The sequence below is a fragment of the Podarcis filfolensis genome (assembly GCF_964270895.1).
Source record: "Podarcis filfolensis genome assembly, chromosome: 7".
NCBI lineage: Eukaryota > Metazoa > Chordata > Lepidosauria > Squamata > Lacertidae > Podarcis > Podarcis filfolensis.
Genome location: NC_139603.1, coordinates 27332791 through 27356860, shown reverse-complemented (window position 1 = coordinate 27356860; position 24070 = coordinate 27332791). Strand labels below are relative to the sequence as shown.

Here is a 24070-nt window from a genome sequence, read left to right as displayed (position 1 = left end):
ATCAACCTGGAGATCTTCTGTCCGAGGCTCTTAAATCTTTTCCAAGTCCCTTCTGCAGTTTTTCTTCATATTCTTTGATGCTGAAGAGCAGGTCTCGGGGGGGCCCCGACCCAACCATGCCCCCATTCCCTCTCGACAGGCCAGCCAACTCTCCACAGCTAGAACCAAAGTCCATACAATATCTCAAATCATGTTTCAAAGCTCCTCCAAATCCAAAGGCCTCCACAACTCCAATCACCTCCTGACCTAGATTCAGAACCCAAAGGTCAGCAAATCCCTGCATGAAAGAGTCTATCCAACCTTCCTTCTCCAGTCCAAGCAGGGCTCCAATCTTCAAATTCTGACTTTTCTATATTCATTCATAAAAGGCCTCCACTTATAGTCCTCGATTTGCCTCTGTAAGGCGGGGCTCCCACTTGTATTACTTTAGGTTCAACAACAACAACTTTCTCCTTCGTCTTCTCCCCAGTTTGTCATGTCAAAGTAGGTTCCTGTGTCAAATCCTGAACAGTTTCTGTATTGGTGATCACTTTTTGTCCCAAATTAATCACTTTTTGTCCCAAGTTCTCAAGTTTAGTATTCATAACATCCGTCTTCTTGTGGAGCTGTTCCAACGAATAGCTTATCTTACATAATACAGTCACTAGGGCTCCTTCTGTCGACATTCTTAAGATCCAAGGTCAATCTCTGATTCTCACAGTTCTTATCTTGCAGCTGGAAAAACCCCAGCTCCACTCTTGTAGCAGTTTCAAAAGCTCCCTCTAGAGGGAAACAGTCTCCACTTGTATCAATCCTTTCAAACACAATTTAAACTATAAAGTTAGTTTCAATTTTCAGTTACTTTTCCTCCTTTTTAAACGCAGAAGGGGACAATGGAAACAATATATTTCTCTTATTTAGCCATCTGTCAACATTATTTCTGTTCACAGTCAATGAACTCTCCCAAGATGTCAATCTTACTGGCAGCCTGTTTCCAGGTTCAGAGCAGTGGTAATTTGATTTTTCACTCTCTCCTGCAGGCTCGCTAGGTCCAAAATTTCCCCCCTCTTCTCCTGCTTCCAAGGGGGGTTTAATAGTTTTAACCGATGGAGATTTAATCCTTTACAAAAGACTTTCCAAGGCTTTAACTTGCGACGTCTTTGCTTCAATCTATTTACAAAAGAGGAAGGTGGACTTCCTGTTTAAAACCTTCCCGTTTCGATGCCAAATTAATAAATTTAAAGATCCAATTTTCCGTTCTACTCACGGGTAGTTGTTTAAAGCCAAATTGTCCACAGGAAAAAGTCAGCGCTCTCCGGCAACAGCGATGCGGCTTCACTCCGTGAAAGAAGCAGTCAATTTGAAGCACCACGCCGCTCACCCCACTTCGCTCTGGATCCCCAAATCAGGGTTTCCCCGCAAGTAGGGGAGGCGCAAAAGGTGCCAGCCGAATCCCAGGTTCACAAGCTTCTCCCGCCTGTGATTTCAGTGGGTCTCCACCTTCGCCGTGGCGGAAACTGCTTTAAATTTTAAAGACCACCTATTATAAATGTGAAAGAAGCATCTAGCACTGTTATTGGGTAAAATGACTTACAGTTGACTCTTATGGAAATTTACCCAAAAATAAGCCTTATTGATTTCAGTGGCACTTACTCCCAGGGAAGTGTATATAGGATTAGAAGCAAAAATAGACGAGACCATTGTCTTAGGGTAGCAAAATGCTTCTAATGATGTGATAGTACTTTTAGAGGTGGTGCATATTTTATATTGGGGAGGGATGGGAAGGCAATATATCTTTTAACTTAACAAATATCATAATTGGGAAGGAATTATCATATCAAGCTACCATGAACATTGTTTAAATCAAAGCTGCACAGCTTGAATGCTTCTTGCTATTTGTTTTTCTGTCCAGAAATATGTGAGATTTCGTTTTCAATTTCTTTTCATCCCCCCCCTTCTGTATTTTACCTCTTAAAATCTCCAGCAAATTAAACATGCCTGTCTCCCAAAATAATGAATTGATTTTTTCCAGATGGACAGTGTCGAAGTTTTCTTTATCTAGGGAGGATTAATTTTATTGAAATACAATCCTTTTTTTATCCCACTTCAGACACTTCTTTAATCTTCTGCAAAGTAGTATTAAAGCCATTTCTGGCCTTCATTATCCTCTGCCTTGTGAAAGAGCAGACACACCGTTTCAGGCTGTAGGCACTAAGAAATTGTGACTCTAGGCGTTCATTTTCTGAACCAGCCACATAATTGCTATATTAATATGTGGAAATGTGGTTTAATAATATTTGCCTGTGGCATGCATCCCCTTCAACCTAAAGGTCTCGTATTTAGGTAATAAATATTGTTTAGTTCTAAGCTTCCTACCAGCACAGCTGTACCTTTCCTGTCCAAAGGCTATTTAAACACTGTCAATCTCTGTTCCCATTTTAGTAATACTGACAGTTATATATCTCCAAGTTTTCATTTCAGTAAATATTTTCATATTCCTCTTCTTTAAACCCACTCCTTAACCTTTTCCCTTAAAAACAGCCTGGCGTGCAGACATTAGGACCAGCAACTCTTATTTCCAGTGATGCCAAATATAGTCTGCACGTACTTTTTTCCTGGTCTTCATAAGCACACTGAAGAAGAAGCTCTCTCAGAGGGTCTTGCAAGTTGCCACAAAGTGCGGAAAGCTTTTGGAACACCTGACATATGTCTTCCTCCTTATCGCAGCTGCTTAATTTCTGATAAATGACCAGTGGTGGCAAGTTCAGATTAGATCTTGTCACCCACCTGGTGCCTGAACCGAAGATTCTCTTTGTGGGGTTTGTGGGGAGTGGTGGCAAGTTCGGAAGAGAGGTCTTCACAGGCATATTTATTCCTCTTTTCTTGTTCAAAAAGGTTTGTTAGGAATGTAGCTACCACCCAGTGGAGCACAGCAAACATGTTTGTTTCTCTTTCTGTGCCAGAGGCTTTTTCCAGCCCTTGCTATGAATTCCAGACATCACAAGAGCAATGTGACATCACAAACAGAAGGACGGGGAGGAGTTGGGTGGAAGAAACTATATTGTAGGAACATGCTCAATGTAGCTATTATTATTATTATTATTATTATTATTATTAAATATATATACCGTCCTATACCCACAGGTCTCAGGGCCGTTCACAGAATAAAATAAAAACTACCGTATTTTTCCGTGTATAAGACTTGTTGTTTTTTTATCAAAAGATTAGGTTTAAAATTGGGGCTTGTCTTATACACAGGTAGTGCTGAGGGGTGTTTTCTTGGGGGCGTCTTATAGACGGAAAAATATGGTATATAACCACAAAATACATAATCAAAATAAAAACAACAACAACCCTATAACACTCCCCCCCCCAAAAAAACCCCTCACATTTTAAAAGGGCATAGGATGTCAATCAAATTAACCAAAGGCCTGGTTAAAAAGGAACGTTTTTGCCTGGTGCCTAAAGGTGTATAATGAAGGCACCAAGCGAACTTCCCTGGGGAGAGCATTCTACAGAAGGGGAGCCACTGCAGAGAAGGCCTGTTCTCATGTTGCCACCCTCCGGACCTCTCGAGGAGGAGACACATGAAGGAGGGCCTCAGAAGATGATCTCAGGGACCGGGTAGGTTCATATGGAAAGAGGCGCTCCTTGAGGTATTGCAGTCCTGAGCCGTTTATGGATTTATAGGTCAAAACCAGCTACCATTCCCCCCACCCCATAATCGCTGCCAGCCAAATTTTGCTTTAGCTAGACAGAACAGTTGTTGTTAAACAAAATTTATATAATGGTTGGTTATAAGGAAATCTCTAAGCGGTGGCAGAACCACGCCTTAACATTCAACGCACATTTAAAGCACATCCCAAAGAATCCTGAGAACTATAATTTGTTAAGGGCGCTGGGAATTGTGGTTCCGAAATGGAGAACTACGGTTCCCAGGATTTGGGGTGGCGAGTCATGCGGTTTAAATGTGCAGTGAATATGCTTTAAATGTATGGTGTGCATCTGCCAATAGATGGATCCCCTACTCCTGTTCTAGAAGCATGGCTGTGTTGGGACAGCTTTGGTCATAAACTTTAAATGTGATCTTTCTTCTGTCACGTTTTCTGGGCCAATATTCTTGCCATATTTCATTTCATTTCACTTTTGTCTTTCACTGTCCTGGTCCTTCCCCCCCCCCCCCCGCATGCTTTTTAAAATTATTATTAAATTTTACATATATAAACAGAAAGACAAGAATTCACAATAAACCCAACCAAAACATAGCCACCCCTCACAACAATTCACCTAATATGAAAGGCATGAAGTAAAGAAGCTAGTTTGAGAAGGGATGAAATGAACTCATGGCATTCTTCCAATCTCTAGCAGCCACTATCCCCAATGCTGTCAGTAAATAGCCAGTTAAGTGTTCATGCAATAAATATTGATTATCTCCATCAAATATACTTAGCAAAGCTGTTTCGGGAGGGGGGTGCGTGCGTTTACAGGCTTTCCCAGAATTTTAGCAACATCCTGAAACACTTCTGTCCAAAATCTTGCCACCCTATTGCAATCCCATTCCATATGTGTTAAAAGGTAAAGGGACCCCTGATCATTAGGTCCAGTCGTGGCCGACTCTGGGGTTGCGGTGCTCATCTCGCTTTATTGGCCGAGGGAGCCGGCGTACAGCTTCCGGGCCATGTGGTCAGCATGACTAAGCCACTTCTGGCGAACCAGAGCAGCGCACGGAAACGCCGTTTACCTTCCTGCCGGAGCGGTACCTATTTATCTACTTGCACTGTGTGTTTTCGAACTGCTAGGTGGGCAGGAGCAGGGACCGAGCAATGGGAGCTCACCCCATTGCGGGGATTCGAACTGTCGACCTTCTGATCGTCAAGCCCTAGGCTCTGTGGTTTAACCCACAGCGCCACCCATGAGCTATTAAATCCTGCACCTTCCCTGCCTCACCCCCGGCAGGTGAGACTTACCCATTCTTGCAATTTTCACCAGTGTTAGGTGCCATTTTTGTATTATTTTCAAAAGCATTTCTTTTAGCCAAAGTGGTTTTGTAAGGCAATTTACCCCACATAGGAACCAAACATTCATCTGAGATACCCAGCTGGCTTCCAATCTAATTCCCACAACCGTTTAAAGGTATTTTAAAATCCTGTGTCCAGTTTATCTAACAGACTGCGCAAAGTAGATGTTAACCCCTTCTCTTGTTCACCTAGATTGAGACATACGTTTTCAAATGGTGTGAAATCCCTAGTGCCTTGTTGAAGAATATGCTTTTGTCAGATAAATTTGCTGACTTTTGCTACCACATCAGTCCAGTCAGCATCCCTGGGAATTGGTTTAGCATTTATATAAAAGTCTTGAGGCTTGTCCAAATGGTTTTCTTTTATTGTTATGGTATGTTCTTTGAATAGAACTGTGATGTTCATATATCAGGAATAACAGGGAGATTACTCAACATTAAGGTTTCCTTTCTATGCTTCCTGGCCTTCAAAATTGTTTTTGGTGTATTGTCCTGCACTTTTAAACTACTGTCAATTTCTTTTTTGATTAATTGACTGCGTTGTGGGTTGGATTGTTGCAATAAAGAATGCACTGTCTGTACCCATTGTCTGTCTCTTGAGTGATTAATACAGGATAGCAGATGCCAAAGTTGGTAATCTTCATAGAATAATTTCAATAAGCGAATTCCCCAATCTCCATCCTTCAGTTTTCTATACCTTAGAACCTTGGAGGTCTATGACCTTCTACAGGAAAATACAAAAGTTTCCAGTCTAGCTTGCCAGAATTTGAAATACTGGTAGGAATTTCTGTGGGAAGAACTTTTAAAAGGTTAGGTTTGCTTAGGCGCAACTATCATTTTTGTCAGGGCAATTCTATCAGACAGGGAGAAGAAAATCAAGCAGTTCCAACATGACAGGTCTTTCAAACCATTTGCCCACACTTGGCCATAGTTGGTTATAAACAATTTGTTAGTGTTCCTAGTAACATATACTCCAAAGTATTTAAAAGTGCTGTTTATCAACGGGGCACCTAGCACTTTAGACACTTTCAGTTGGTCTTATGACTGTAACTTAACAAATCAAATTGGGTGTCCGGAGTGCAGTCTTATCCAGTTTTGTTGAATGGGTTTCAGCTGATGCGGCTGAAAGATATGGACAGGTCTGTGCAACCACCAGTGTCAAAGTAATGATTCTTCAACATCAGCTTCGTTGGACTAGTCATGTTGTACCTGATTACCATTATTATTATTATTATCATTATTATTATTATTGTCATACCTGATTATCGTCTTCCAAAGCAACTACTCTATTTTGAACTTAAAAATGGAAAGTGTAATGCTGGTGGTCAACAAAAGAGGTTTAAAGACTCTCTCAAGGCAAATCTTTAAAAATGTAGTACAGTGGTACCTCGGGATACATACACTTCAGGTTACATACACTTCAGGTTACAGACTCCACTAACCCAGAAATAGTGCTTCAGGTTAAGAACTTTGCTTCAGGATGAGAACAGAAATTGTGCTCTGGTGGCAAGGCGGCAGCGGGAGGCCCCATTAGCTAAAGTGGTGCTTCAGGATAAGAACAGTTTCAGGTTAAGTACGGACCTCTGGAACGAATTAAGTACTTAACCTGAGGTACCACTGTATAAACACCAACAACTGGGAAACACTGGCCTGCGAACGCTCCAACTGGAGAACAGCCTTTACCAAAGATATCATGGACTTTGAAGACGCTTGAACTCAGGACGAAAGGGAGAAACGTGCTAAGAGGAAGGCATATTTGGCAAACCCTCACCACGATCAACTCTCATCTGGAAACCTATGTCCCCACTATGGAAAGATGTGTGGATCCAGAATCGGCCTCCACAGTCACTTAGGGACTCGCTGTCAAAACTGTGTTTATGGAAGACAATCTTACTCGGCTACGAGTGATCGCCAAAGAAGAAGAAAAGGACCCAAGTCCTTTTTGGCTCATAAGAGCTGGCAGGGAAGGAGGGACTACTGGTTAGTGGTTAATTCTTTTACAAGAGGTGGTAACACCACTCCCAAAGAAACCTACCCCTAACCCAGAAGGTCTTAACAATTAGTAGTAGCAAATATCTCCTTCATGGGCAATGGCCTTGAGTAGCTGGTGACCAAGGCACTTTTGGATGAAACTGATATACTGGACCCATTACATTTGGGGTTGAGGCACTGATTGGACACAGAAATAGCTTTGGATGCTTTGTACATCGGGGGGGGGGGAATGCTGTGTTTCTGTTGATTCTCCTTAATCACTCGGCAGCTTTCAATGCCACCAGCTACCACATTTTGGGAGGTGAGAGGGTGAGTTGGAGGCACTGCTTTTCAGTACTTCTGTTCCTGCTTGAATGGTCACCTATGGAAGATGGTGCTTGGGGGAGGTTGTTCCAACACGGAATTTCACAGGGGTCAGCCAGTCAGTTGTAAACTTATCTAGAAACTCTCCTGTGTTGGGTGATTAACAAACGAAAGAAATACTTGCCTTCATTTGTTTCTCATTCATACATACACACTTCCTTGTCTTCAACTGCAATCTTTGGTTTATATTGGCCCACAAATGGATGCCGTGTGAATGTGCGTTCCCCTCAAAGAAAGCTGGGGAGAAACCTTAAGCTCAGATAGAACCTGGAGAACTGACCAAGTTTAGCTTCAGTATTATATAAAATAAGTAGTAGTAGGTCTAGCTAAATGGACGTGGCTTTGCGATAGCACAAATCCAGCAGGTTACTTATACACAAAGAAATCTGATAATGGAGATGAAGGTGAGACAATAAATAGCCAGACTTCTGTCCAATGCACTCATAGGAAGGTCTGTTTGATGAGGCACATCTTTTTCTGTGAGAAAGTTGGAAATGGAGTGATTAACAGAGCAATGGGTGACAATACATGATGCCTGTGTCACTTCCTTACTTAAAATAGAAAACTTGCAGGACATAGATAATTTGAAAACTGGGGCAAACATTCCTTTTCCTTCCTTTTATAAACTAGTATAAGACAATGGTTTTCTTCAATGGGAAAATCATAATCCTTTTTGGATTATTAATCGTGAAGGACAGCCTCAGTGGAAAAATAAAGTAGAGCAAAGCTTTAAGTATGTGAAAATGGGGCTTTCATATGTAACTTTTATTTCATGAGTAATATTAGGACTGATCGCTATAATAGTAACAGAAAGTATAATATCTTGGGTCAAATCCATTAACAGTTCATAAAACACTCTAACATTTTAAATCATTACCTTTATTACTTGGAACAATTCCAGGTCATCCAATCTTCTTTTTTGTGTGTAGAAGTAGCTCAAAAATCCAAGTACAAAGTAGTTTTTAACAATCTAGGGATTATTATAATTTTGAAACATGTAGATGCTGTTTCACATCCAAAGAACTGATTATAGCACGGCTGCTTGCAAGTAACTCCCATTGCATAAATATATTTAAGCCTAATCCTGACATCAGTTTATGAGAAGTTGCTGCAAGAGAAATAAATGGGCTTTATGAGTAGAGGGAATACTGAAATCAATCCTACATTGTACATGTATGTTTTTGCCTAACGGGAGTATTGAAGGGGACTGGGGATTGGGGAAATGCTAGATCACACTAAAAATATATTACTGGTTATATGGCATATACATCTCCTGGATAAGTTTGTTTTTCTGATCTTAAGAAACTAAACTTGGCAGCTTTTTACTGGCTCTGCTCCTGTGCATTTAACTGCAGACTGGCACATAAAAGTTTAATCGGCAACGCTTTTCCAGCCACAAAGATGGGAAGTGATGAGCTTCACCTACTTCTTTTCTGCTTTTAAAGATGCAGAAGTAGGATCAGTAAAAATGTTAACAGCCCAATATGAAAGAGGCTTGCTGTAATTACCGTATTTTTCGCTCTATAACACGCACCCGACCATAACACGCATGTAGTTTTTAGAGGAGGGAAATCCGTAGGCATGCCACCCGTAGGCATTCCCTCCATAACATGCACAGACATTTCCCCTTACTTTTTAGGAGGAAAAAAGTGAGTGTTATGGTGCAAAAAATACGGTAATACCCAACCATGTTCTATTCATTCAGGGACACCATAAAGCAATGTAGAACACAATCATTTTCAGGAATATAGCCACTTAGGACCATTACCATGGTGAAATCATCTGTACCACTTGGTTATTAAGCACTAGGTAACTGGCAGGTGAATGTGAAAACCGACTCCCTTGAAGATCACTGTGACCTGAATTAATGCGAGGTGTGAAAGCTCTCAGTCCAGTGTATAATGGTATCTTGGGTTAAGAACTTAATTCATTCCGGAGGTTCGTTCTTAACCTGAAACTCTTCTTAAGCTGAGGTACCACTTTAGCTAATGGGGCCTCCAGCTGCTGCCGCGCTGCCACCGTGCAATTTGTTCTCATCCTGAAGCAAAGTTCTTAACCTGAGGTACTATTTCTGGGTTAGCGGAGTCTGTAACCTGAAGCGTCTATAACCCGAGGTACCACTGTATTATCTATATTATCTATGGTGCCTCATTTATATATTGAAGTCGTTGTGGGGAGGTTCTATTCATTAAAGATCATAGAATTGTAGAGTTGAAAGGGACCTGGGGGTCATCTAGTTCAACTCTAAAGCAACCATGACACATAGCCTTCCAACCTCTGCTTGAAAACCTCCAAGGAAGGAGAGTCTGCCACCTCTCATAGGAGTCTGTTTCACTGTTGAACAGATCTTACATTCAGAAAGTTTTTTCTGATGTCTAATTGGAATCTCCTTGCTTGTAACTTGAAGCTGTTGGTTTGATAGGGCGTCTCATTTTACAGAGTGAAACTTATTTTTTGCAAATTTCTGGTATCATCTGCAAATCTGATGGGCATCAATTCCTTCACCCAAGTTGTTTATAAAGATGTCGAACAAAAACGGGTCCAGGACAGAACCCTGTGGCATTCCATTTGTCGCCGTTTCCCAGGATGATGAAGAACCATTCGTAAACACTCTTTGGGTTTGGTCCGTCAACCACGCACAAATCCACTTAAGAGTAACCTCATCGAGCCCACATTTTACAAGTTTCTCTGTAATAATATCATGGGGGACTTTGTCAAAAGCCTTACTGAAATCAATATACACTACATTCCTAGTGTTTCCCTGGTCCACCAAGCTTATAACTCTATCAAAAAAAGAAATGAGATTCACCTGGCACGACCTGTTTCTGAGAAACCAGTGCTGGGTCTTGGTAATCACAGAATCATTTTGTAAGTGCTTACAAACTGTTTAATTACCTGTTCTAGGACCTTTCCTGGTATCAATGTCAAGCTGACTTGTTGATAGGTACCCGAGTCTTCTCCCCGCTCCCTTTTGAAGATGGGGACATTTGCTTGCCTCCAGTCCACAGGGACCTCACCTTTTCTACAAGAATTATCAAAGAACATAGACAGAGGCTCTAAGATTACATCTGCAAGTTGCTTTAGTTCCCTTGAGCCCTGGAGATGATGAAACATACAAACAAGCCTTTGCTTGGTGGAATACTGGGCAACGTTTACCAGGGTGCCCAAACATTTTTCAAAGAGGGCCAGATTTGATGAAGTGAACATGCATGAGGGTCGACCTTTTTATGATTTTACACCAAAGTTGTTGAGCTTTTTTTAGGATTTGACACCAATACATAAACTGCCACAGGACTAGGCTGGTTTAGCCTAAAGTGGGAATGCTTTTCACCAAAGCTTTCAACAGTTCCAAAAAGTTGTTCCATCATGTCATTTAGCGCAGAAGCAGCTGAAGATGGGAGCAAGTGTGTTCAGCCATCCAGGATGAGAACAGAAAGCATTCTTCTCTCTCTGAATTGGTTTCATGACATCTTCATATAGCCAAATCTGATATGTGATAATATTGTGACATCAGCATACTGGCCATGTGACCCTCATGGTTATCTTCCAGTTCAGATCATCCTCCTTGGCCTGCTTTTTTAATTTGCAAGGGGAAATGGGTTGGAAGGAAATGGGTTAGGGGAAAGGAAAGAATAACAGAACGCTGAACAAGATGTAGCTTGAGTGCGAGTCACAATGCCCTGCAATTGATGACACATGAAAATTCCGAAACGCTAAGCTCTGTCAAAGGGCTCTTAGAGAAGTACTTAGATCAAAACCGTGAGTTCACAGAATTGAGACAGCAAAGTAGTTTTTCTAGCAATGCTCAGTTTTATCATATTTCCACAGTCTCGGCTTTGGCTTCTTCTGATTTCTAAGCTATGAGAAAAGAATTGTTTTTAAGTGAACGTTTTTACACTTCGCTACAATTATGAACCACAATGTGGTATGAAATGAGCATGCATATCGTAGGGTTTTTAATGACAGTATTTCCTATAGTTAAACATAAGGATAACTAGCTAAACTGACTTCAAAATATAATTTTGTTTTTGAATGCTGTTTTCCTAGTCACTGCTGTTCTAGCTATGACATTAAAGCAACAAACGCTTTATCTACCAAAAACAAACGTTGCATTCCCTTCACCAAGTGGCAACTCCGCTTGTAATAAAATTAAGTGGAACTCCAATGAAAAGGTTTTCAGCTGTGTACAAAGAAGAAACATAGAATGCGGACTACCCGCGCCACATGTTTTTAACCCAGGTTTTTATTCTCGGAGAAAACAATACAGTAAAGCTCATATTGAAGAGGATCTGCACTGTTCTGGTAATACTATCATGTAAGTTCCCATATACTGAAAAGGCTTTAATGTGTGGGTCTTTAGAACTAAAATATGGTAGAGTGTTTCTGTGGCATTATTTCCTGAATTGAACAAAGGAAACAAAACAGCAACAACACTTGTTTTGGCCATGCTTAAGGCTAAGCTGCGCCTGCTGCAGTAAATCTTTTGACTGGCTCTTCCAGTTTTCTTTCCGACTCCAATCCTACGTAAACTAACCTGGAAGTAAGCCCCTACTGACCTCAGTATCACTTAGTTCTGTTAACGCCTCCCCACAATCTGCTGCTATTTATCCCTCGGGGTCAAGAGAAAGTGTTCATCTCCTTCCATGCACCTGGGCCTCAACTGTATTTGCATCAAACACACCCATCTCTTTCCATGCACCTCAGCCTCATCTGCATTTGCATCAACTGCATTTGCATTTGCTAGACCGCTATCAAACTTTTGCATGGGATCCGAGTGCGGGTTTGCAGCCGCCAAGTCGCTCGGTCCTAACTTCTTGCCGACTCAAGCGCGTGCCCTCTTCTGCATGCAGGCAAGCAACTGCTAATGTAAAACAGAAGGCGGGCAAAAGCTGCTTTAAAAAACACACAACACGAATGCAACCATCCCGCCTTACCCGATGTAGATTTTTCCACCCCCGCCCCCCCCCGGGGAAAGATGCTTTCCTCTGACAATTTAGGCTGAAGGAAACGACCATTTCCCTTTGCAAATAACTGCGGCCTGCGCGCACATAGAAAGCGTGGGAAAGCGAGGCGGAGAGGCAGGGAATGCAGCCTGGTTCTTCTGGATGCCCTTGCATCCCCGCGGTTGAGTTTGCAGAAACTGCAGTCCAAACAAACGCGAAGGGTGGCGACGCCGAGATGCCCGAAATGCAAAAGGGGCCGGTGCAGAGAAGGAGGGGCAGGAGAGGATAACTCGGGGGGCTGAAGGAGACCCCCCTCCCACCAAAAAAAATGCAACGCTGGATATGAGGCGGCGTGAGGTTGGCCGCTGCCCGGAATAGGGCCAGGAAGGCGCCGCCTCGCGCCTGAGGAGGAAGGACCCCCCCCCCGGCCCGTTCCCATGGCGACTGCTTTCCTGTAACGCGCGCCGGGGCCCGAAGGAGGAGCGCGAAGGCCTTGCCTGGCTTCGAGGCCATGCACCACCCTATGGAGGCTGGTGGGGGAGAGCCCGCTTCTTCTCCTGCTGCTGCTGCCTCGGAGACGAGCGGGAGTTTCGGGGGCTTGCCTGGGTATGGGGGGGACCAAAAGGATGGCGGGGACGGGAAGGCCCCGACGCCAAGGAAGCGGCGCGCCACTTGCCTCCCCGAGGGGAGATGCTGCGGCCTCACGTTCGCGCTTAAAACGCTCGCCTGTCTTGCTCTCCTCTCCTTCTTCTCCCTCAGCCAGTAGGTCCTGCAGGAGGGCAAGGGAGCCAGCTTTTCTCAGCTCCATTTCTATACCCTCCAATATTTCTCCCATGAAAATAGAAATGTCCCCTCCAACATTTCTCCAATAAAAATAGGGACGTCCTATTCCATACCCTCTTAATATTTCTCCAATGAAAACAGGGACATCCTATTCCATACCCTCCAGCATTTCTACAATGAAAATAGGGAAGTCTTATTCCATACCCTCCAACATTTCTCCAGTGAAAATAGAGACATTCCCTCCAACATTTCTCCAATGAAAATTGGGGCATCATACCCTCCAACGTTTCTCCAGTGAAAATAGGGATGTCCTATTCTATACCCTCCAATATTTCTCCGATGAAAATAGGGACATCCAAAGGAAAAGTGGGACATTCCCGGCTCAAATCAGAAATGGGGATGGCTTCTGTAAATCTGGGACTGTCCCTGGAAAATAGGGATGCTTGGAAAAGGTCTGCATTCCCCCTCCAGATTGGAATGGGGTTCAAAAAACCCCACCTCTGGACGTTTCTCCCGCCCTCAAGTGAGGGTTAAAACCAGTTTGGCATTTCCCAGGTCACTTGGTTTTCATTTTGTTCTCGCCCACGGTGGGAACTGTGGCTAATCCCATCTCCCTGCCATGTGTATAAATGTGACAGGAGACGTGGGGAACATACATTTGATGCAAAGGGATCAAGTGATGGAAAGAAAGGAAAGAAAAGTGCATTGATTAGGGTGCATGTCTGATGCAAAATTGCCTTCCTCCCACTTTCCGCATTGTTAGAAACGCGGCTGCATGGGTAACAAATAGCAAGGTGCAGCCAAAGCATTACGAATGGCAATGTGCATTGCTGTTTAGCACTTCTTCATTTCTCATTTCCCCTTTCATTCTTTTCCCAGCCTACGTAATACCTGCAAATTAATGAGCCCCTGTTGTTTCCACGGCACTCTAGGGCTTCACGCTTCTTCTTTTCCTGATTAAGGCAATGTATACACCCCAGTTTATTCTGCAACCAATGTACTCCCAATGCAGTTTTGGGAAGTGGTGTACGCACAAGTGTTAGCCAGCATATATATCCTATTGTTTCTTGTGAAGTACTGCATTCTGATACATTCCCTCTCAAACCAGCTTTAATCTGAATCGAGAAAAAATCAATTTAGCTGCACTTTAAGCCAGTAATGAGTACACAGCCTCAGTCCCTTTTTCCACCGCTCATATACAGCATCTCTTTGCCTAACACTTCTGCTTCTTCTGATTTTTATTCCTATTGTACACTTCATGTCTCTTTCCTTCTGCTCTTCATATCAAATTACTCCGGATCTAGGTTCTTCTAGACAACCTATTTGCGTTGATGTCATAAGATTAAAGCACCTCTTTCCAAATAAAAGAATATTGTTTTTTCTAGTCCCTCAGACAATGGGGTTGTCATTGTGCATGTGTCACCTATTGGATAGTGCCTATGAAACTGCTAGGAGTCACAGCAAAAGTCATCCTGCTCTGTCAATATGCTTTGGCTTTGTTAAATAAATGCTAATTTTAATTTAATTTTATTGCTTTATTAATTTCAGTTCCTAAATGTGTGCATTCAGTGCCCCATGAGAGTCACTGCTCAGCCCATGTTTTACTTTTCTTTTTTATTAGCAAACACTGTGAGCCAGACCTTGCCTCTCCCCAAAGGAATGCTCCTATTTTTTTTAAAAAAACAACAACACACCAATGTAATCTGTTGGAGAAGGGCTCTCTCCTCTGCTGTCCTGAATCACAGCACTTTGATTTGTTAAAAAAGAAAAGAAGTAATGACTTTCACCTGTTACTGTGTTAGCTGGAGTTGGAACAAACCTTACTCTAAGAGCATGGGGTGGGGGGAGAAAGCAGGATCCTATATGACCTTTCACCCCTCCTTACTCTGTCATCTGTCACTGACTGCTCCTTTGTAGTATATCCTTCTGCCATTCCCAGTTTTCTTATACCCATAAGCCTACCCAGATGAATATTAGCTTGTTTCCTGGTGGACAGTTCACAACTATACCACAAGCATGGGTATAGATGTTTCTTCTTTCCATGACACTGTAACTCCATGGTGATCTTTTTTATTTTGACTTTGGCAATCCTAACCCTAGCACAGAATATGACTTGGTTGTGCCTTTTGTCACCATGCTTTGTCATTAGGGAGATCCTCTTTTCTACCTAGCCCATCTTGATTTCTTTATCTTTTTGTTTCATTCCTAATCTGCATCTAGGTTGGTCAGGGGAAGCAAGAGCAACAAGTCTGCTAGCTTAGTGGGAAAAGAAGACTTTATACCTGGCATTTATGGGAACAGCACCTTCTCTCGCCAGGTACACTAAACTTTTAGTCACAGAGACAGCTTTAAAACTATGTTTCTTCTGCACATCCAGTCTTGTGACCAAGTAGGTATGAATTTGTCACATTAATAATATAATACATTCTTATCTCTATATTTAAGGTGAGTAGTTCAGTTCATTTACAAGGAAAAGCCATACAAATGTGGAATAAAAACAACAAAAGCCTGTCTTTTGATAGGTTCCAAGGATATGCACAAGTTAACAAAAAAATGGGAAGTAACTAACAAAATGCTGTCCTGTAAGTATTTTTGTGCTTGGTCAAAAACTCAGAATGGCAGCTTGAGACTTAACTTAAAAAAATAAATGAATCTTGCACTGATGGTAAAAAGGGTTCTAAACAGTCAAACCAAACCAAGAGCCAAATAAACGAGGCCCAGATTACAAGTCTCAGGTGTCTCAAAGATGCAGAACTGATAATTAGAAAGTCTGACTAACCTTTTTTTTTCATTTGTAAGAATAATTAGAATTTTGATGAATGTATTTGCTTGTTGGTTCAAAGTGGCTGCAGACATGTGGAAAGCTCTCAGAGCTCCCCATCCTCACCTCTTGGAGTGGAATATATGCTGGCTTTGACATATTTGTTCTTTCGTAAAGAATTATTAGATGGTGTGGGGAAGGGGTGTGTGTGAATATTACAACATTCTTACATCGAGTCTTCTAAATGTGGAAAAGATGCGTGGTGCTGTGCAGCTACACTTCCTGGTGGCAATATGCAAGGTATCTCATTCCATGCCAGTCCTTCTTGGAACACCCAGCTTACAGAGATAAGCCCAGATACAAAGCTAGACATGTGTATTGTAAGGCTAGCCTCTTGAGCATGTGTAAGGCTAGCCTCTTGAGCATGAGAGTAGGTATTTTCCTTTCCCCACAACATTTCCTGCGTAGACAGATTTATGCAGTGGACAAATTATAGTGGTGGTGAAGTGAAATCCACAAGCCCCCGCAATACCAATTTTATCCAAATGATGTCACCCAGAAAAGAGGTTCTAGAAGCCTGCACCCCCCTTACAATTCTCTGAATCTCACGACTGGAAACCTTGCGGTCAGTCTTGACCTCCGTTCTGATCTTAGTGGGGGAGTGACAAAATCAGCTTTCCTTTTCCAGCTTGTTGTTTTGGCTGTAATAATTGGGTTTCGAGGGCATAAAAATTGAAAATCCCAGTGTGCTTACAGAACCTCACACATAGCCCTTTAGATCATGAGTTTTGTGAAAACCAATGATATACAGGCAGCCCCTCGTATATGTGCGTTCAAAACGTGCTTGACCATGTATATGTGCATTGCACCAAACCCGGAAGTGACCCGGAAATGTCATAAAGACACCAGTGAAACGCCACTAAAAGGGCGGAATGGGGTGTTTGCAGGCTTTTTCAATGGGCTTCATTTATACACAATTTCACCAACGCGTGTGGTGCCATGGAACGTTACGCCCATGTAAAGCGGGGCTGCCTGTACAGTGTATTGTTGTAACACTCCCCCCAATGTTTATGGTTGCATTGTTTTGAACGGCTTTTGGATCGCTTTGCCATTTCCTTCCTCCTTGCAGAGAAATATTTGAGGTCAATTTGGGAGAGTCAAAGTGGTTTCAGGACTGCTCTCCTGTACTATTTCAGACACTTGGCTTATATACTTGCGTATGTGTTTGCCTTGTACATTTATGAACGTTTATTTTGTATTTGGGACCTTAGAATTCTTACAGCATTGTGTTACTTTGTTGAAGTTTACCGGGTAATAAAACCCAGTTAGGTTCATCCATGCATATCTTAAGCAGAAGGAGCAGGATTTTGTTTGCCTGTTCTGCAAGCCTACATAAAAAAAAGCCTTACTGGGGCTTTCATCAGTGTAAACCTGTATATGATTTCACTTTAACAACAGATACAGTAACAAATGTTTATTACTGTTGTTTGAATGTACGGATTTTTTTGTTTTATCCTACCTACAATTCTCGATCAGTTCCCACTCTATTTAAAACATAAGTTTGAACTGTGATAGAGTTACAGAGCACCCCAATCTCCATGAGCGGTGCAAACTTCCAGGCATGCTTTACTCACCAGGGTCTGTGTTTCCTTGGGAAAATGGGGTGTAGCGGAGACTGTAGTGTCTTTATGATACATGGTTTATTTACACATATATGCGACCTAAGTCTACCATGGAGAGATCTCCAGCATTATAATCCAATAACTTCTGGCTTCTCCCATAGTCATAGCATTAGATTCAAAACAGACATCAGTATCCTGCTTTTTTTTTTACTCTCTGTCCAGCCCACTGCTTATCTCCTAACTTCCATTCTAAACTCTAACCTTTAAAGCCCTAAACGGCCTCGGTCCAGTATATCTGAAGGAGCGTCTCCACCCCCATTGTTCTACCCGGACACTGAGGTCCAGCACCGAGGGCCTTCTGGCGGTTCCTTCACTGAGAGAAGCCAAGTTACGGGGAACCAGGCAGAGGGCCTTCTCGGTAGTGGCACCCCTGTGGAATGCCCTCCCACCAGATGTCAAAGAGAACAACTACCACCAGACTTTTAGAAGACATCTGAAGGCAGCCCTGTTTAGGGAAGCTTTTAATATGTATTACAGTATTTTAATATTTTTTTGGAAGCCGCCCACAGTGGCTGGGGAAGCCCAGCCAGTTGGGCGGGGTATAAATAAAAAATTATTATTATTATTATTATTATTATTATTAACCCACTGCTCTAAACCTTGGCTTTTATCCCCTGAGGTAGGGAGGAAGCCAATATGTGCTTTTCACACTTAGCCCCTTTGATGCTTCATAATTGTTTGTTCCCCCCACTCCCAGGCTATGATCTCAAGGAAGCTTGTCTGACTTCATTGGCACCTAACTCATGTCAATTCCTAGGATTCAAGTGGGGTCACAATTTAAAACATCTGTCTGACTGAATTAGCTCTCACGTATGCTAATTACAGGCTTATCAGTGGGTCCACCCCACCTCCTAAACTACACCCTAATACACACTTGGGTCTACCTTAAATACACATGAGTCTGGCTATTTCCCCGGTTCTAACATCCCAGCCTTAATTAAATTCTAGCACTATCTAGAATTCAGGATGCCTTGCATCCACAGATTGATATGCAACATATATTTCACTTTCTTCATATATGCAGTTAGTGAAACATAAGATAAATGTCATTACAGAAACCACACTTCTGTAATTTGGAATCTGATTTTTCTGCTGAAAAGAAATTTCATTCATCAGATGAGAAGATTGCTAGAGAAGGTGAGCAAGTGCAAATATTCTATAAGCTGAGAAATTATAAAACAACTTTTGTAAGCAAAACTCAACTCTTGGTGTTTTACAGGTGTTCTTACAGGTGCGTTTTATAAGGTAAGAACAAAATAAACATCAATCCTTTAAGAATAATTTTTAAAGAAGCCTATGCTTTCTTGTCATGATTCTTATTTCAAAGGAAGTTTTGTATGCATTATTCAGGTGTGAGTCCTTGAAGGATTTTTCCAATTCCTTCACAAACAAAATTGAGGTTTTAGCTGCCATATAGCTCAATCAGTGCCTATTTATTTTGGGACTTTCTACTTGACATTGTACATAGGATTGCATCGTTAGTGAAGTTGTGTGAATACCTTGGCAGATATACAGTAATGCTGCACTTCACGTGTTTATCTAAGGCTGCTTCTATTTGGAGAACATGGCAGGGATGTTGATCATCATCATCATCATCATTTTTTTTATGCTGCCATTTTAAAAAAAATCATGCTTGAAGCATCTTTCAACAAAGAAAACAGGTAAACATCTCAGAAATCAACAATCACAGAGAACAATTTCATAATAAAATAATTTTAAAAGGCAAGCAGATATAACAGCAAAAAAACCAACATTTTCATGCAATATCTATAGCAGCATTCCATTAACAACATTTCACTTCCTGACCATAGCAAAAATAACAAGGGAGCTTGACAGTTTCACCTTGGTACTAGACATAACATTTTTCACAGTCCGTCTCCTGCAGCATCTTCTTCCAAGGCTTCCAAAGGCAGGAGATGGGATAGCTGGAGACACCTCTCCCATGATGTTGTTTCAGCACACACAGCAACACAGCCACAATGGAATTCTAGCCCATTCTTCTACTCCACACTGCAAACGCGGAATTGGAGCTGTTCACACAAGCAACAAAAGCCAACAAGCGATTTCAGCAACGGCGGTTGTGCCAAACCCCACACGACTTTGTCCCTTGTTTCTCCAGTTTTCATGCTGCACTTTTAATATAGCAAAAACCACAATACATACGGCAGCTTTTTGAATGCAGTGCAGTTATGATCTCAGGATTTTTCACTGGTAGATTGCGCTGTTGCAATGACTGTCTCATGATGTTCATAAGAAATACAATCATATAGTGCACCCTTCTTCAAGCTTGGGTCCACAGATGTTGGATTACAATTCCCATTATCCCTGACTATTAGCTAAATTGCTTGGGTTTGATGGGAGCTGTAGTCCAACAATGTGCAGGAACCCAAGATTGAAGAATTCTGCTGTAGTGTATAAAGATGAAATAACTGCATTCACTGGTTGCTAAGGATGATTCAGCAAGTCAACCATGACTGTGTTGCTTTCATATTTTTATTGCTAGTTGTTGACTATTTTATTTTAATCTGAGCCTTTTAATTGTGTTTTAAATCTAGACTGTTTCATACCTTCTCTCTTGCAATTATTTCCCCATCTTTTATTGATTCTTGTTGATTTTAATAATGGTATATTGTATTATTACCATTATTTTGCTTGTTTCTTTGGAAGCTACCCAGGGAATATTTATTGATGGGCAGCTGTATAATTTCAGTATGCACAGATAATCAATTAAAGCAAACATTCAAACATATATGCTGCTAACAGTCATTTAAAAACAAAACACCAAACCCCTGTTGGTGCAAGTGTTGATAGTTATTAGCTCTGCGTCTTTGAGACACCTGGACAACTGATTGCTTTAAGCTTTATTTCATTTTAGAAGTGATCATTTGGCTCAGACTCTAGCAAGGTCTATCCAAGGCCTCAGGTGGTTGAAAACATTTCAGATTATCTGAATTTGTAGCATAAATAGAGGTAAAAGATTAGACGGACATGGCAGTATACAGTAGCAACATAGCTTGATATCTGTCCTTCCTCTTTGCTGCTCGTACATGGCTCCTTTCTGGCCGTATGTGCCTCAAGTCTACCAAGCCAGCTTGTCTTAGTCAGTTCTAGAATCACACACAAATCCTTCAGTAAACCTCTTTAGGATTTCTACAGTCCAACAGGTGGGTCTGAGGTTAGTTTTAGGATTAAAACATGAAGCATGATACTTTAGAAATGATGTTCTGCCTTACAAATATTGAAGTGGCTCTGCTCTTTTACAGGACCATTATAATGCTGCAATGGAACAGCTGGCCGCTCTTAGCTTGTCCAAAAATACAAATACTAGGACATCACAGGTAGTATTAGTTTGCCAAAATGTTTTAACAATCCAGTTTACTTACTTTTGAATTTCCAGTGTTTGTTCTGAATTGCATACCAATAGCATTTTGTTTTTAAATGTTCTGCTTATTTCAGCTCAGCCCAAATAGCTGCAGACAAGCACCGTATCATTCCTGGAGCTATATACATAATCAAGGCAACAAGGCAGTGAGCAGGTAAAGAAACGTATTCTTAGATTCTTAGCCTTTTATACAAAACTGAACAGAACAGGCCAACATAAGCAGATAGCCACTTCTTCATTTATCAAAATGAATTGTCAACAGCTTTGGGGTGTCTGTCCACCAGAACTCCTCTGTTGCAGTTCTTTGTTACTTTGATTTGTCTCCTGTTGTATGGTGTCTTGATGCTGCTGTTCTGTGCATGAAGAAAATGCTTTTCCTGCTTCCCTTTCCTGGAATGTGTGACTTGTTTCTTTAAAAAACCTTAAATACTGGCATAGAAAGCAGAGCCAGTGACCCTGATTTGCAGAATAATAATAATAATAATAATACCCTGCCCATCTGTGTTTCCCATATATAAAGGACTTGAGTTACTATCTGTAGGATAGTAAAGTATTTGTTGGTTCAAGGAAAAAGTAGGTATAAAAGGAGAATTACCTGGATGCCAGAATCTAGGTTTGGGGCAAGAACTCTGGGGTGAGAGAACACCAAGAAGAGATTTAAAATCACAAAACATGCAGCAAAGCAAAGCATGGAAATACAGGCTGTTAGACCTTTAAAATGCCATTGTGAGTTCCAAAACTTCCCTCTTCCTTTAGCATAGAAAAAGACCACACGTTCAGTAAGTTTAAAAATAGGTATCAGCTGCAATACCATATGCTTATTATTGGGGGCCTTGCTGCAGAATGGAGGCAGAGGGTTAGACACTCCCTCTACCCCACAGAGCCCTAATCCAAATTGAAGACCTCCACCACCGTCTTTTGAAAAATACAATGGGAGCATATTGCTTGTGGACTGCATATGAAACTTAATGTACCACCGGACAAGCTACTGTGGTTATATGTCATTCTTGTATTTACATGAAAACCAATAAAAATTATTTGGGGGAAAAACAATGGGAGCACTAAAACCTAATTTGTTCCCAAATGGTGCTTAAAAGTTAAAATTTGGCTTCATTTCCCCTGTGGTAACAGACATTGATAGACTAATCCTCTGTGGATTTATCTCATCTCTTTTTAAAGTATCCTATGCTAGTAGCTTCTACGGCTTCCATTCGCAAGGAACTGCATAGAACAGTTATGGGCTGCTTGCAGTACCTTATTGTTTGTCTAGAGCCTTCGTTTGGTCTGTCTGCTTTTGAGTGTTAATTTGCTGAAAACATTAAAGGCCTGCTTCAGGGTGCATATCAAGGCACTTTGGCTTCAAATATATTTATTTCTCTATCCAGGATGAGTGATGCTATTGGCTCTATAAATTGTCCACTAGAGAGGTAATGTGATACCATTCCATATTCTTTCTTTTTCCCCACAGAGACTTCCATAGACGTTTGGGGGAAATGCCGTCTAGCTCCAGTGATGTTCCTATAAACTTCATCCACACTAATAATCCTCTGGTACAGTCTTTTATAAAGAGATGCCACACAGTTTCTTATCTTGAAACCCAGAAAGCAGCTTTGGAGAACTGCAATAGAAATGGAGATGGGGATTTTTTTAAAAACGAAGCTATTGCTTCTACTGCTTATCCTGCTACAGATGGTAGTAGTGATGACATGCTTTCTGTAATCAGATCGAGTTTGAAAAGAGGAAATGGCAGTGTAGAGGACAAGCCTTCAATAGAAAAAGAGATATCTGAAAATGAGAAAAGAAATAAGGAGTTGCTGAAATATTTAAAAAACGTGAATGTTAACCTAAAACCGGATCCTATAGAAGTCAAGGAAGAGGTTTCCTCTTCATCTGAGAGTGATACATTTTCATACCCTGATTTTCTTCCCCCGCCTTACAATACCTGGGATTTACAGAAAATGTCCGCATCAAAATTTGATGAATGGAAATCATCCTTTAATCCACCTCTCGAGGAATCACTTTGCAAGCTGATTTCTCGTCTTGTGGAAATGGAGAAGTTACAACACTTGACGATATTAAAAGAAAGGACAAGAGAGACTGTTTCTCCCACTATGGCGGTTAACAACCGCACCAGTTTTTCAAAAGATGCACACCAGTTTAAGCAACTGAAGCAATCCGATAGTTCATGTCCTCAGGCAGGTTTTGAGGGAGATCTTCACCATTTTGGCTGCTGCATGCAAGAATTGGACATGCCAAAATGCACTTGCCAGCGCTGTCATAGTAAGTGGAATTCTGGAGCATCGTCCCCTGCACGGCCGTCCACAAAGCCCTGCCGAGCATCGTGCAGTAGGTGCAACAAGTGCGCCAAAGCTCCAGTAATCTTAGACTCAAGAAACGTACCCGCACGGAGAGCTCTGTCCTGCTCTGCAAGCTCACCAAAAATTCGATCCGCTGTCAAAACAACTTCAACAAAGTTGCTTTTACCCAGTGCAGCTGTAGCTTACTCCTTACCTGACAGCGAAAGTTCAAAATGGAAGCAGCCAAGGACAAAACGAAAACCTTGTAGAAAAAATGGAGCGTTAACGAGTAAACTAAAATCCATACCTGTTATATCAAAAGAAAAATGCTCGCCTGCTGACCAGCAATGATCTGTTGAACTAAGTCATCAGGCATTCATTAGTATTTGAGCAAAAGGAATGAGCAATGGTGATTTGGAAAGCTGTATCCAGTTTTTAATCTGTGTTATATGAAAATATCAGATTTTATTTTTTCCGGGATAACATTTTCACGTAAGATTTTAAAAGAAACTGATAGCAAAAAAGGATTCCTACCTTTCTATCATATAGTAATAATTGTAATCACAGTATTCTTTATCTTTTTAAAAAATTAATGTTAAGATGGTTTTTTTATATAAAAAAGTTTAAATTGAATAGGCAAATAAAGTGCAGTCCTTGTGCTATTGGTGTGATTCTAAACTGTAAAAGATAAATGAGGAATTAAACATGCATTGATAATTGGCTTCAGATGATTACTCTAGTTTTATATTGATAAGCTAAAACCGTAACTTCCATGCTCAGAGGCAATACACTTCTGATCAGATATTAAGGGGAAATCATCATAATTTGGTTATAGCCATCTGAAATCATCCTAATGCCATCTGGTTTACTG

At 41.4% G+C, this 24070-nt stretch overlaps 2 protein-coding genes across 7 annotated transcripts in view; one reads left to right on the top strand and one right to left on the bottom strand.

Annotated features, from left to right (window-relative positions):
- LOC310767144 (testis expressed protein 56-like) overlaps positions 1–2953 on the bottom strand; it is a gene marked incomplete at its 3' end in the record, with an annotated part of 30816 nt that extends 27863 nt beyond the window's left edge. Inside the window, exon 1 of one of the 3 annotated variants that reach the window (XM_083624084.1) lies at positions 2588–2953. In XM_083624084.1, coding sequence (XP_083480210.1) covers positions 2588–2846 — 259 coding nt within the window. In that variant the 5' untranslated portion in view covers positions 2847–2953. The remainder of the gene's footprint in view (positions 1–2587) is intronic. The other 2 variants (XM_083624085.1, XM_083624083.1) reach the window with 2 other exon arrangements.
- Positions 2954–10666: 7713 nt separating this feature from the next.
- On the top strand, positions 10667–23921 carry FAM217A (family with sequence similarity 217 member A). Of its 4 annotated transcripts, XM_083623899.1 has the most exons (8): positions 10667–11110; positions 11399–11666; positions 15298–15394; positions 18576–18657; positions 18740–18765; positions 20784–20858; positions 20977–21056; positions 22371–23921. In XM_083623899.1, the coding sequence occupies exons 1-8, from the start codon at positions 11041–11043 to the stop codon at positions 23548–23550; spliced, it is 1878 nt and encodes a 625-aa protein (XP_083480025.1). In that variant the 5' UTR covers positions 10667–11040; the 3' UTR covers positions 23551–23921. The 4 variants fall into 4 exon arrangements, with proteins under 4 accessions (XP_083480025.1, XP_083480026.1, XP_083480027.1 ...); XM_083623901.1 differs by lacking the exons at positions 10667–11110; positions 11399–11666 and adding an exon at positions 11692–12900; XM_083623900.1 differs by lacking the exons at positions 18576–18657; positions 18740–18765 and having other exon boundaries at positions 10668–11110.
- The last annotated feature ends 149 nt before the right edge of the window (positions 23922–24070 follow it).